Genomic DNA, 13,889 nt, shown 5'->3' on the forward strand with positions numbered 1-13,889 from the left:
TGCCGACTAGGATATGCCCAGTAAACCACCCTGCAGTGCCCTACACACATCACCTCTCACCATCCTGAAAAAATGGAAGTTTCCTCCTCTCAGAAGCCACTCAGTTCTCTAATCCAGTTTACAACTGTGGACATTTTGTCTTATAATATGTCATCATTCTGGGGCACCTGCGTGGCTCAGTTGGTTAAGCATCTGCCTTTGGCTCAGGTCATGATTCTGGGGTCCTGGGATTGAGTCCTACATTGGGCTCCCTGCTCAGGGGAGAGTCTGTTTCTCTCTCCCCCTCTGCCCTTCCCCCACCTTGCTTTTGCACTCTCACGCACTCTCTCTCTCTCACTGTCAAATAAATAAAACCTCAAAAAATAATAATTTGTCATTATTCCTTCTTGTGACTCCTACTTTTTATTATAATGATAATGGAACCAATCCATAGTGCTTACTTTGTACCAAATGTTGGTCTAAGCACTTACATGTATTAATCCAAGTAACCCTTGCAACAAACTCTGAAATTGTTACTGCTAGTATCCCCATTTTACAGATGAGGAAACTAAAGCATAGAGAGGTTGAGTAACTCGTCCCTGGTCACACTGCCAATAAGTGACAAAAATAGGAAAATGAACCTGAACAGTGTGGTCCATATTCCTAATAATTATATGATGTCACTGCTCATCCTACATTATTTTCTTCTCTTTTAACAATTATTTAAAAGGCAAAAGATTGAGTTGCCTGGGTGCCTCATTTGGCTGGGCATCTGACTCTTGATTTCAGCAGGGATCATGATCTCAGGGTCATGAGATCCAGCCTCGCATCAGGCAAGGAGTCTGTTTGAGAGTCTCTCCTCCCTCTGCCCCTGCTCTCTCTCTCTCTCTCAAAGAAATAAATACAACCTTAAACATAAAAAAATTAAAAGGCAAAATATTGTTCCTTAACTGTCACTGGCAATTTCATTTTACTCTCTCCATTTTGGGCAATACCTATTCTTCTGAATTTTTTTTCTAGTATTCCAAATATTTCATGATCATAGGAATTACTCAAGCAAACTGTTAAAAGGCTTTGCTTCCAAAATGTGAGCTTCCATTGCCACACTTTTTACTTATTTTCAACACTTTCTTTCCATTGCAATGTGTTTATTTTTTAAACTTCTTCCAATATGTTTCTTTAAACCAGAGTTGCGAAGTGGGTATTCCTGCATCCTGGGCTGCCACCTCCTGTAATTCATTAATCTGAGATTCTCACTTTGCTAATGGGCAGAGAGTTGGACTACTACATAAGCAACCAATAGAAAAGTTACTTGAACTTTAGTACACTCTTGGTACTTCTTTCTTTAGGAATTAATTTAATCCCTCCTCCCTTAATGTTTTGGGGAATCCACTAAGACCAAAAAGGGAGGGAGACAGTGATGATTTTTGCATCTGATTAGTGGTAAGATTTCTTTTCCTTTTAGATTTTTAGGACTGAGGCTTTCACACTTTCCAACCCATAGACTTTGAGGTTTATTAGTCTCTTTCCAAGAGAGATGTTTTGAAAGTTATTGTTTGTTACAGCTAAATGCATTGAAAGAAAAAGGAGACATCATTTCATACTTCCTTGTTAATTTCTTAAACGAAAATCCATCATTCTCCTCCACTCAACCTTTCTAAGTTCCAAGATGTCATGATAATGTCAGTTAAATATTGGATTAATATTTCTAATGGCTGGCATATATATTTTAGGTCACATTTAGGACAAAATAATTATATAGTACTTCTAGGTCCTTGATACAATAAATTCTGGGGCATTTCACAGATCTAGTGAGAGATTATAGTTGCAGAAGTTTATGGATGTTACTTGACTGTTGTGAATAGTTGCTTATCTCTGATGCCATTCCACTGTCCAGAAAAGCCACCCCTTATTTTACACAGTTGTATTTTGGCTTATGAAATCTTCCCAGTGACTCATTTGATTATGTGATTTACAGGTGGGCAATTACTGGTCAGAATGAAACAAGGACTGTGTGGTCATGATGTAGCTACAGTGTGTCATATTTGCCTAATGTTATGTGTCTAAAGTGGAAGTGGGGGCCTGTATATGGAGAAGCCAGTGGTTTCTGAGGTCAAAGGAAGAGAGACAATTTGCAGATTTATGAATGGCTTATAGTGTTTAAAATGCTTTCTAAATGGGCTGTTGTATAATGGGGGTCGGAACACTCACTTTCAAATAGATAGCAAAATTCCCATACAGAATTGGGGTTTCTAATAGAATAACAGATATTCATGGCATTGTTCCAGTTGCTCAATTGCCCAATCACTTACAGTGATTAGGGAGGAGGCCAGTTTAAGATAAATAAAGGGTTGAATTTCAGAATATTTTCTTCTAAGTAAAAGGTGTATTCCTTATATCCTGGCCTAATGGATGTCCTGCTTTCATGAAGGAAGAGGAGGATCTGTGTTGGTACAACAGAACCTCAACCTGGGACCTTTTGGGATGCATTTTATGAACTCTTTTACATATTCCTCAAGAATTTCCATGTATGCTCTCAATTGGCTTAACAAATTTTTCCTGTAGCTGGCACAGCCTTTCAACTGACTACCAGGAATTGGGCTTTCAAATTAGCGCTGCCCAAAGATATGATATTTTGGGGGGTTTAAAATCAAAGGCATTTAAACACAAAATGGATAAGAAGAATGCCAACATTAATCCTTAAAGCCCCATTCGTCTTCTTTTGAAGAAGCTATTTTCTGTAGTGTACAGTGGCTTAAAATAAACTTGCCACATGTTCAGTGGCCCTGAAAATAAATTCACAACACTGAGGCCAACCCCAAAACCAAATAGTTAGCTCAATAATTCAGATGTTAGAAATACTACAGGCTTATAAGCTTTGGCTATCCACATCTGAATCTTTTTTTGTTTGTTTGTTTGTTATCTTCACTAGTTACTAACAGTGTAATTAAAACCCCTTTAAAATTGAGTTCCTGACCTAATCAGCAGTGCGTCTCTAGGACCACAAAGTGGTCACCTTAATGGGGCCATTAAGGTGAGGCTGGGTCAGGTGAGCATGAGGGATGATCAGATGCGTGTGAACCCCTAAAAATGAGGGGCACATTTCATGTGGCACAGTTCTCATCTTTTCTACAACAGAGCTACATAAAAGGAAAAGGGAGGTCTTAATGGCCTCAGTTGCCATTTCTGTATATAATGAAATATACATGTTGTAACCTGATATATATTCATGTCTGCAAGTTACACTTGAAAGGAAACTAATGATGTCAACTTCTGCTGACATTCAACAGTGGGAGATTTTGAAAAGGATTTCAGACCTTGCTCTGCACTCAGTTTTTTCTTTGTAGAATCTATGTGCAAGGCCTTTTCTTTCCATTTATTGTGTCTCAGGATCCATCTTGCTTGCGAGAGAAAAAAGGAAGTCAATGGGGCAGATCTTTTTTCTCCCTTGCAGACCAAAAAACAGGTTTGATTTTTTTTTTCCTTCCTCAAATATTTTCTTTAAATATATATTTTTAAAATCCAAAATCTGGAATGGTTAGGACTTTGTTCTCATAAAGACCACTCTGTTCTCTTACCCTTTTCATCCTGTTCCTTCATGTTCTATAGTGTCGCTGTGGTTATCAATCCCAGCTTATAATTATTTGTCTCCCATTTAGCCACAAGGTGTAAATTTGCTAACTGAAAAGGCGTGCTCTGACAGTTAATCTCCTTGTATGTCCAAAGGCTGGGCTTGCTGTACTGGATAACTTCCCTGGGGGATTGTTCTATAGAATGTGAGGCCATTTGTTGGGCTGTCTGATGTAGAAGAAGAGAAAATGAAAGGACCTGCCAGAGAGAAGAGTGGGATCATACAGTGCCTTCAGAGTAAAGAAGAGAAATCAAAGAACAATTTTAGGTCCACTTCAGTCTGCAGGCATGTTCCTGGGAGCTAGAGAATCAGTGATATTTTCTTATTCATGTTTTTAGAGAAGTCTCTGAGAGAGAGCCCCAAGTCAGGGGAATGGCAAATTTAGAATGCCCAGGGATGTGCTCAGAAATTACCACCAGTGCAGGGGCACCTGGGTGGCTCAGTTGGTTAGTATCTGTGTCTTGATTTCTGCTCAGGTCATGATATCAGGGTCGTGGGATCGAGTCGGGCTCTGTGCTAGGTGTGGAGCCTGCTTGGGATTCTCTCTCTCCCTCTCCCTCTGCCCCCCACCACCTCTCCCTCTCTTAAAAAAAAAAAAATACCACCAATATAGAACACTTCTGTCTAGGCCTGAGAGTTAACAAGCTCTTTAAGGGCCCCACAAAAATGTTTAGAAAAAGTATGTGTTGATATCAACTCTAAAATCTAAAACAGGGATCCCTGGGTGGCGCAGCGGTTTGGCGCCTGCCTTTGGCCCAGGGCGCGATCCTGGAGACCCGGGATCGAATCCCACATCGGGCTCCCAGTGCATGGAGCCTGCTTCTCCCTCTGCCTATGTCTCTGCCTCTTTCTCTCTCTCTGTGACTATCATAAATAAATAAAGATTAAAAAAATGTTTAAAAAAATAATAAATAAAATAAAATCTAAAACATGGGGACACCTGGGTGGCTCAGTGGTTGAGTGTCTGCCTTCGGCTCAGGGCATGATCCTGGGATCCCGGAATCAAGTCCTGTGTTGGGCTCCCTGTGGAGAGCCTGCTTCTCCCTCTGCCTATGTCTCTGTCTCTCTGTCTGTGTCTCTCATGAATAAATAAATAAAATCTTTTAAAAAGATAAAAATTTAAAAAATAAAATCTAAAAAAGGTAACCATAGAATTATTAAATGTTTAATTGAATGTCTATACATATTTAACATCAACTTCATTAAGTATGAAATTTAGTCTTCTTAAAAGTTACATTATCTGTGAAAACAAATTATGGATTCAGTTTCTCACGTTCCAAGATCTCAAGCACGCCAATCATGATTAAATGAATTGCATGTAGCCAATAATTTGAAATACAAAATTATGAAAGGATTATAAGAATCCTTTCCATTTTTGTATGCAGAAATGTATATTTTAGGTGGGATACTGGAGCATCTTAATGTTCTTATATAAAGACGTGTGGTAGGATTGAAAAAGAGAGCCCAGGATTTATGAAGATTCTAAAACAGCTCTGTACCATGTCCTCATCTCTGTACATGATTGGTTATTCCTGAAGACATAGATCACCAAAGATACCAATGGGAAGGACCAGAGGCAACCTGGGAGCAGGGTTCCAGGTTGTTCTTGCTGTATGCACCCATAGTTGAGGTGTGGTGACAAAGGCAGCATAGTCTGAGCATGAGGAAGGTCAAAGGCACCTGCACATTGTTAGATCACAGGATGGTGCCCTGCTTCTGCTGAAGGAGTGTGCATACTAGGTTAACAAAGCAAAGCCATCCAGTTGGGTCATGTTGGTAGAACTCCAGTGTCCTTTTGTTGAAGTTGTGTTCTCTCCTAACAGATGACCAGGCCCATGGGTGCCCTTGTATTCAAGTCAACTTTTCTCTACTTGACAGATATTTCCATTTTTAGAATGGAAAACTTGAAGTGGTAGAGGCAGAAAAGGTGTATTATTTGAATTCTGCATGTGATGATCTTAGTCTTTAATTCAGTGACCTAACTTCTCTTCAGGCTTTATTTTATTCACCATATATGGAGAAGTGAATGTTGGCTCCCTCCAAAATAGTTGGAAAATGATACTTCCTTGTAATGTCAACCCCTAACAATAACCACCAATAATTGGTATGATTCTTGCAGAATTTCTTTCTATATACTAAAGTATTGTTAATTTATTTTTTCTATAAAATGACATGACCAATAAGGTTTTAATTTTTTTCAGTTGAATAGTATATCTTAGATATTTTTGCATGTCAATACATGTGTACTTACCTCATTTATTTTAATGACCACATGGTATTCCACTGCATGGATGGGCCATAATTGGTTGAACTGCCCTCAATTGCTGGGCATTGGGGATGGCCATTCAACTTTGAGCATTCAGAAGAATGTACCACGTGTTTAAATAAACCACTACATATTGGCTAGTCATCTATATCACTGGCCCCCTGTTTTGGTTCCTTCCTGCCCAGAAGGAGAAAGAGCCAAATCTTCTCTTATAGTGATGTTTGTTATTAAATGTAAAACTTACTACATGTTACTTGTTGTTTATTTATTTATGTCTTTTGTTTTTGCCTTTTTCTCTTATGCAGTCATCTACAGCCAGGGACAAGGATGAGCAGGCTCTACCGGTAGGAAGCAGTGGCTCTGTCTGTACCTGTCCGTGTGCCTGTGGAGAGTGTGGGAGAGGGTGGGAGGAGGAGAGTTCACGTGCTCAACAAACCATCCTCCCCCTTGGGATACTTAAATGGCTTAATCTACCAGTATATATGTATTTTCAGTCCTGTAATTAGTCTCAACTGTATTCTGATATTCACTGATACTCAAATTATTTATGAGACTAGATTTCAAAAAGTTTGAGTTCTCTCTTTTATTTGTCATAACCCTTTATATGACTTGAAAGAGTGAAATATTTCCAAATTGCATCCCATGGGATGTTGAGCTGATATTTGGGGACAGTGTGGGATCTAAAAATGCTTGATACCTATTTTTTATGTATCTGCATGCACTTAATTTTTGGTTGGAAATTTCTTTTGGTTCCATCAAAAGAAATGCTGCATGAGAGCTGTATATTTAATATATACATAAGACCCAAAAAAATGCTTTAATTTGTTCTACAGATAAAATTCTTTGCCAGTGAAGATCTCCCCAGCAAAGTTCTTCCAGTTTCCTAGAATAAGCATAGTAACAGTGATTATGACAAATTATTAACAACAAACACATTTTCCAGTGCCTATCCAATTAACACATCACATTCTGTAATGTGCAACATGGCAAGGGAATGACCTTCAGAGTTTTTGTGTTCAGCCTTCAAACAGTGATTACATTTCAACTCGATCCAAGTCTCTCAACCTTGCCCTAAAATATTTTGAACCTAAATCATCTAAACCAAATATTACAATGCATTAAAAAAAGTTACAGATTTTAAAGACTGATAAAGCTAGTAATAAAGATACATATGACCCATCCATCCTCCTGTAGTGCTCAGTGCAAAGACAGGATATTCACTGAGAGCCCATCAGATATACCAGACCTGGACTATGGATACAGACCCAGTCTCTTCCTTTAAGAAACTCATGATCTATTTCACCATTGAGACACCAGTAATCTCCTCTGATTCTTCTTCAATCAGAGTTAGGAGTATGATTTCTGATAGAATATCAGTTATGATAAAATCACACCAAGAAATCCACGTTTCTCCATGTATCTCACACTGGCATTTTACCCATACTTCAAGTTACCGTGGATTTCACATTTGTTCCCAAACGTCCGGACCATGATTGTTAATAAGTTTTCTACAAAATAGGAGACCTCTGGGCACTGTCCAAATTAACCAAGTTAACCAGATTTCTTTAGCGTTACACTTAGTGGTCTAATGTGTATCTTAAAATGCTAAAGGTGGGTTGATCCAGGATATAGCGCTTGCCAAATGTATTCGATTGTGAAGTCTCTTGGGGGACTCTTATTGGGGAAGCCCCCTTGTGGATCTTGACTATGATGGAATAAATATTGGAAAACCCTATAATGTAGATAGTTGAGAGAGTTCATGGGAAATTGTATTTTATTTTTAGCTGGCCCCAGAAAAATTTCATGTCGAGATTTTTGGATCAGAAGTTCAATAAGCAATTAATTCCTTCGCATTACCTTACCTCGTTCCCTCTTAAATCTGGCTGTCTGTAAAGCTCAGCTGCTTCTAAAGTCTCTTCCCCTGTGAGAACTAGCACAAAACCAACCAAAGGGAGAGAAAGCAGTTCCTACTCAGGATAAAAGTCCATCAAATCCTGAGGGTTTAGGGTGTCTTTTTTTAGATTGCATTTGAAGATGCCATAAAAAGAGTTTGTCAGTAACCTTATCTGTACAAGTTTTTTATTCCCCTCTTACCTGTCAGTTTCACCTCATTGGCCAAAGGGTCATAATAGTAGTTTATGCAAAAGGAGTCCCTCCCTTGGAAGTCAGGAGATTTTTTTCCTTCAAATCTTTCTTGATATAGAGCATAGGGCTTCATGAATTAGAACTGTGGCCCCCAGAGTAAAGATGAGGCTCCCCAGGAGATATGTGAGCTGTTCCTTTGGGGAGCAAGGAGAAAAAATTAGCACCTCTATCACTTATTTTCTATATTTTTCTTCATAGTTTCTGTTTTTGCGAATGTTTTATAATAGATATGCTCATATTTTGGTATGTGTGGATATAGAGACAGAGATAGATACATACATGCATACTCAAAAACTTTACAGTTAGGGTGCACATCTAAACATTTTAGAGACCATCCACCAGTTCAGAAAACAAATTTTGAGAGGCACAAACCTGAGATCCACTTCTCTATTCTCCATTTTTTGTCTGTGTGACCCAGACATCTTATTTTACTTCTCTGAGACAGTTTCCAAATCTGTCTAAAGGGAAGAATGACCATATCTAGTTCTGAGGGCTCATTCTGAAGTTGCGATAAACTAGTGGAGGTGAAGCATATAGCACAGTGACCATTAAGTAAGCTCCCAAAACAAGGGAGGTGGGTAGCAATTAATTCATTTAGGATGTGAGAAAGCCATTCCTCTGCAGGATTTGAAATGTACTTTGAATATCTTTTGGACCATAGAGTGTCATCATGTGACAGAAATGAGTGACTACCAGACTAAGTGAGATCTTATCTGTAATGCACTTGCCAATAGTTGCCAAGAACTAATAGCATCTTTGTCTGGTTTCTCTGCTCAGGCTAAGCCACGTCTCCAACGAGGTGGAAGTTCTGCCTCCCTCCACAACAGTCTCATGAGGAATAGCATCTTCCAGCTCATGATTCACACCCTTGACCCACTCGCTGAAGGTAAATGTCAGGCATTAGTTTGGGAGCTTGTTTGGGGGGAAAAAGGATGTAAAAAGGCTTCTTTTCAGAAAACATCTTTACGCTTCCATCACACAAGCCTGCCTGTGTCCTCGTGTGGAGCATCTGCCCTGGCCCCTTGGTGTGCTTTATCTGCAACAGCCTCAGTTCACAATTGGAGAGTTTTGTACCAGGAGTAGGATCTGAAGTCTGTGTACAGATTCTGTCTTTTGATGCCGGCAGCATAAAGAGTTTATTATGAGGCCGAGAAGACAAAAAGGGTTCTCTTCCTCCCAGCTGGAGTGACAATTCTCTTTCATCATCCCTCCTAAGTTCCCAAATGAAGTTGTATATGAAGATTAATTTTTAAAATTACATTTTAAAAAAAAGAGAGGGAGAAGAGAACTCTATGACTTAGGGCCATGAATAGTTGGGGGAATGATGTTCACCGTAGAACACTGATGTTGTCCTGATTCTTTGGCAGCTGGAGGGTGGTATGTGAGCTAAGCATCCAAAGAGCCTTCTCAAAAGTAACTGTTTAGGATCAGTCTCAAAAGGCCTGGTTCACCTCCTAGGGTAAATGAACCATTACAAAGAATCCAGTATTGTGTTCTTCAAGTTATACTCATTCATAATAAAGGCAGATTCATCCTGTTTCTTAACTTGCATAACTGTCCTAAAAATTTACTTTTCCAGTAAGTAGATATCTTATTTGTCAAATAGATGTGAGAGGCTGTTAGCAAGGGGTTCAAATGTAAGCTAGTGTGTTCTCCCTTCATCTCTGGACCTTGTAATTGGGCCTGATATTACATGGGGACTAACAGGGATCATTGGAAGAGCATGGCCTGGGATGAGATTCTCAAATCATATCACATAAGTCAGAGCTCTTACCCAATACAAAGCTTTGCTGAATAATTTCAAGGGTACAGGTCATCAAGAGATTCAGATGAAGGAAAGAAAATATGGGAACCTCAAGAACAGCTCCTCATATCCTGTCTTCCCTTATTAAATACACCTCCCACCCAGAATGATAGGTGAAGATCATGGGATCACCACTCACTACAAAGCATTTTGATTATGAAACATCTCCATTTTATACTTCGGAGAGTTATATAGTTGATGTGATATTCTCCAGGGAGCCCTGCTTCATAGGTACTGGGTCCTATTTACTAGAGGTAATCTTGAGCCAGGGGCATCCTGAATATCATTACTCTCTTAACCCAGAGGCCCACTAGATGAGGGAATTACACCTGGTCACTAGCCTTCTTTTTATTCCCCTGGGTCTCCCACCACCACCACCACCACCACCACCACCACCACCACCCCAGAGAAGGGAGCAAAGGGATGGCAGGCCAACTTCCTCCCAGCTGCTAAGCAGTTGTGTGACTTTGGGCAACTTAGAGCCTCTCTAGTACTTGGTTTCTTCATCTAGAGTAAGAGTTACCTTCATCTAACGCTTTACAGTTGATAAAGCATTTTCACACCTGTGAACTTAGGCTTTGTAATTCCTCTTCATAGCCAACATTATTATTCTAATTGTGTAAGATATCATACCACCCAAGTAGATCTCAATTTGGCCCCCTCTCTCTCTGCCAGCTGTTGATTCCAAGCCATCCTCATTGCTTCCTGGCTTCCTGTGGGGCCTTCCTAACTGGTTTCCTACTGCCTCCTTGCCTCCTCCACTGCGTATTTTTCACATGTCACCCCAAATAATCCTCTTAAAAAGTAAATCAAATTATGTCACTCCTACTTATAACCCACAGTGGCTTTCCATATGGCTCTTGGAAAAATTGTGAAATACTTCTCATGGTGTATATGATCTGCCTTTTCCCCCAAACTCAGTTTGACTCACTATGCTTTAGCCACAGAGGCCTTTCCATCTTCAGACAGGTACTCCTTTCCTGCCTTGGAGTCTTTGCATGGGTTGTTACCCCCACCCAGAATCTTTTGCTTTCTCCCACTATCTTCCACTGCCCCTCCCCATTCTTTTTTTTTTAAACATTTTATTTATGTATTCATGTGAGACACAGAGAGAGAGAGAGAGAGAGGCAGAGACATAGACAGAGGGAGAAGCAAGCTGGGAGCCCAATGTGGGACTCTATCCCAGGACCCCGGGATCACAGCCTGAGCCAAAGGCAGACACTCAGCTACTGGGCCACCCAGATCCCCCTCCCCACCCCATTCTTCAGCAAGCTGTCCACAGAACACTTCCCAACCACCCAGTATAAGTCAGGGCCCCAATCCTCATCTCTCCGCGCACTCTTCATTTTCCCTTATCACTCACATTATAATTTGCGTGATTGTTTACTGTCTCCTCTACGATGCAGTGAATTCTAGAACAGGAACTCTATTCTATTCACTAGTTTCCCCCTAAATTCTAGTGTAGTGCTGCTGAAACTCAAGAAAGAATAAGCAACGTGGCCAATGTCAGGCTTTTGACCTGATATTCATAGAATTTCAAAGCCCTCTAAAGCCCCATGGCTTGTATCTTGGTTATTTTGAGCCACCATCTTTCCTACCCCATCACCCTAAATAGGACCATATGAGCGAAGAACCATTTTATCTGCCCCAACGTGATTATGAGCAGGCAACTGAGTACATTTATTTTTTGCAAGGCAGTATTATGTAGTAATTAAGAGGACAGACTCCAGAGCCAAACTCTCTGACTGTAGATTTCAGCTCTGCATTTACTAGCTGTGTGACCTTGGACAAGTTATCTAATCTCTCTGTACCTCAGTTTCCTCATCTATAAAATCAGGATATCTATTGCATAGGGCTGTTGTAAGGATTAAAGGAGTGAATATACATAAAGCATTTAGCACACTGCCTAGCAGGTCATAAGTACCACATACAGGTTTAGAATCACTCTGTTTCATTATTTTGAAAATTAATGCATCATGTAATTCTTTTTTTTTTAGATTGTATTTATTTACTTGAGGGAGAGAGAGAGAGTGAGTGGGGGGGAAGGCAGAGGGAGAAGGACATGACCTTGAGATCATGACCTGAGAGGAAACCAAGTCTGATGCTTCACCAACTGAACCACCCAAGTGCCCCGATTCTTTTTAATTTAAAATGTCCAAAAGGCTATAATAAATAAGTCTTTCTCCTCCATCAACCTCCCAATTTTCTTCAGTCTCCTAATTCTCCCCAGAGAAAACCACCCAGAAACCAATTCTCGGGGCTCATTCCAGAGATGGTTTATGATTATACAGCTCTATGTGTGCACACCCATGCGTGCGTGTGTATGTGTGTGTCTGTGTGTCTGTGTGTCTGTGTGTATCCTTGCCCACAGGTCCCAAAAATCTAAATTTCTCTGGTGTTTGTTTGGGAGAGTTCAGTCTCTGATAGGGCTTGTTTTTGTTCATCCTCATTCATAGAGGAGGTTATGCTTTGTTTCTGTGAGATAAGAGAAAGTGAATCTGGGTTTGTCTCAGAGTCGGGCCATCAGTGATTTTCCGAAACACCTGGCCCTTGTGGTGCTGTGTGCAATTAAAGTGTTTGTTCCTGCTATAGCAAGATGCGCCTTTGGAATCCAGCGCCTGCTTTCAAGGTGAAAACTCCCCCTGAAAGATGGGGAGCGCTCTAGTGGCGTGAATCTGAGAGAATGCTGAGAGCCATAATCAGTTCTGGACTTGAGTGATTAGAAAATATGGAAAGCACTTCAATGCTTTAAAATTGCTCCATAGCACGCGGCCAAGAAAACAGATTGCTCTGGTATTTTTCCCCCAAAATTCACAATCATTTTCCATTCCAAGAACAGCCAAAAAAATTAACCCACGGCTCTCAGAAATAGTCATCTCTCTTTTAGTTTGCATCTAATCACTTGAATTCACACGTCCTCGTGCCAAACTGTCACCTTTTAACAATATAGAGCGTGCTGGTTACATCACCAGTTGATGGCTTGAACGCTGCAGTGGCTACCCTATTACACTGAAGGGCAGGTCACTGATGCTCCTGGCGTCCACATGGCATGCAGTCAGTGTTCACAGAGGGCAGTTTTCTGCTTCATCTGGAAACATCATCAGTGGCCTACAAAAAGACCTCTGTTCCTTGGTCTCATCTGTTCCGCTCAAGTGTGCCTGTCTTCCACAACCCAGTGATCGAGCCATTGCCTTAACTGGTGGTTGGTTTGGCCCCTGAGCCTGAGTCACCAGATCCATCAGTATCTGTGTTTCCCTTATCTATTGATATGTAACAAAGCATCAAATTTTCCTGATTTCTTGGATCAGTAATTTGAACGGGGATCAGTGGACTGATTCTTCTATTCCATGTGGTATTGATGGAGCTCATTTGATGTTATCCAGCTATTAGATGGTCTGATTAGAAGGTCCAGAAGGGCCTCACACTCACACCTGGCACCTTTGAAGGCACAACTGGAAGGCTGGGCTCAGCTGGAACTCTCTCTGACTCTTCATGTTGTCTCAGGGCCTTTCCACACGGTTGGATGCAGTGGCTCAGGGCTCCAAGAGCAAATCTCCCAAGAGGCCCAGGTATAAGCTGCAAGGTTTCCAGTGACCTAGCCTGGGAAGTCCCTGAATGTCACTTCTGCATTCTACCAATCAAGCTGTCACAAAGGCCAGCCCAGACTCTGGGACAGGAGGAGGAGACTTTGCCTCTCAGTAGAAGACACCAAAGAACTTGAAGCTACCTTTAATCTAACCCAGTCTGTTTTGGGGGCACATACCAATTGATCATTGATTGGTTCCTGTGTTCACTGGTGTGCTCTGAATAGACCACACTGTTGGGAAGGGACAGAGCCATAGTCAGCCTCCCTTGGATGAAGGTTTAGTCCAAAACAAGACTGAACAGTGTCTTTCCAGGGCCACAAAATGAACAGAATATTGTTCATGAAAGAAAGGAATCTGCTTATAGCTTACATAAATGGTTGGAATAAGGAATTTGTTTCTTTCATAAGAAAGCCCTAGAAAGCTAGCATTATCAATTTTGGGGGTCACAGGATGGCTGTCTGAATTGATGTTTCTAAT

The 13,889-nt window shown here is 40.7% G+C and overlaps 1 protein-coding gene across 2 annotated transcripts in view; it reads left to right on the forward strand.

The window, feature by feature from the left end:
* Positions 1–13,889, forward strand: part of SLC24A2 (solute carrier family 24 member 2) — a 242,408-nt gene that overhangs the window by 140,160 nt on the left and 88,359 nt on the right. For both annotated transcript variants that reach the window (XM_041763062.1, XM_041763063.1), the window contains exons 3-4: positions 6,182–6,220; positions 8,799–8,907. In XM_041763062.1, coding sequence (XP_041618996.1) covers positions 6,182–6,220; positions 8,799–8,907 — 148 coding nt within the window. The remainder of the gene's footprint in view (positions 1–6,181; positions 6,221–8,798; positions 8,908–13,889) is intronic.

Source organism: Vulpes lagopus, chromosome 7 (assembly GCF_018345385.1).
Source record: "Vulpes lagopus strain Blue_001 chromosome 7, ASM1834538v1, whole genome shotgun sequence".
Classification (NCBI taxonomy): Eukaryota; Metazoa; Chordata; class Mammalia; order Carnivora; family Canidae; genus Vulpes; species Vulpes lagopus.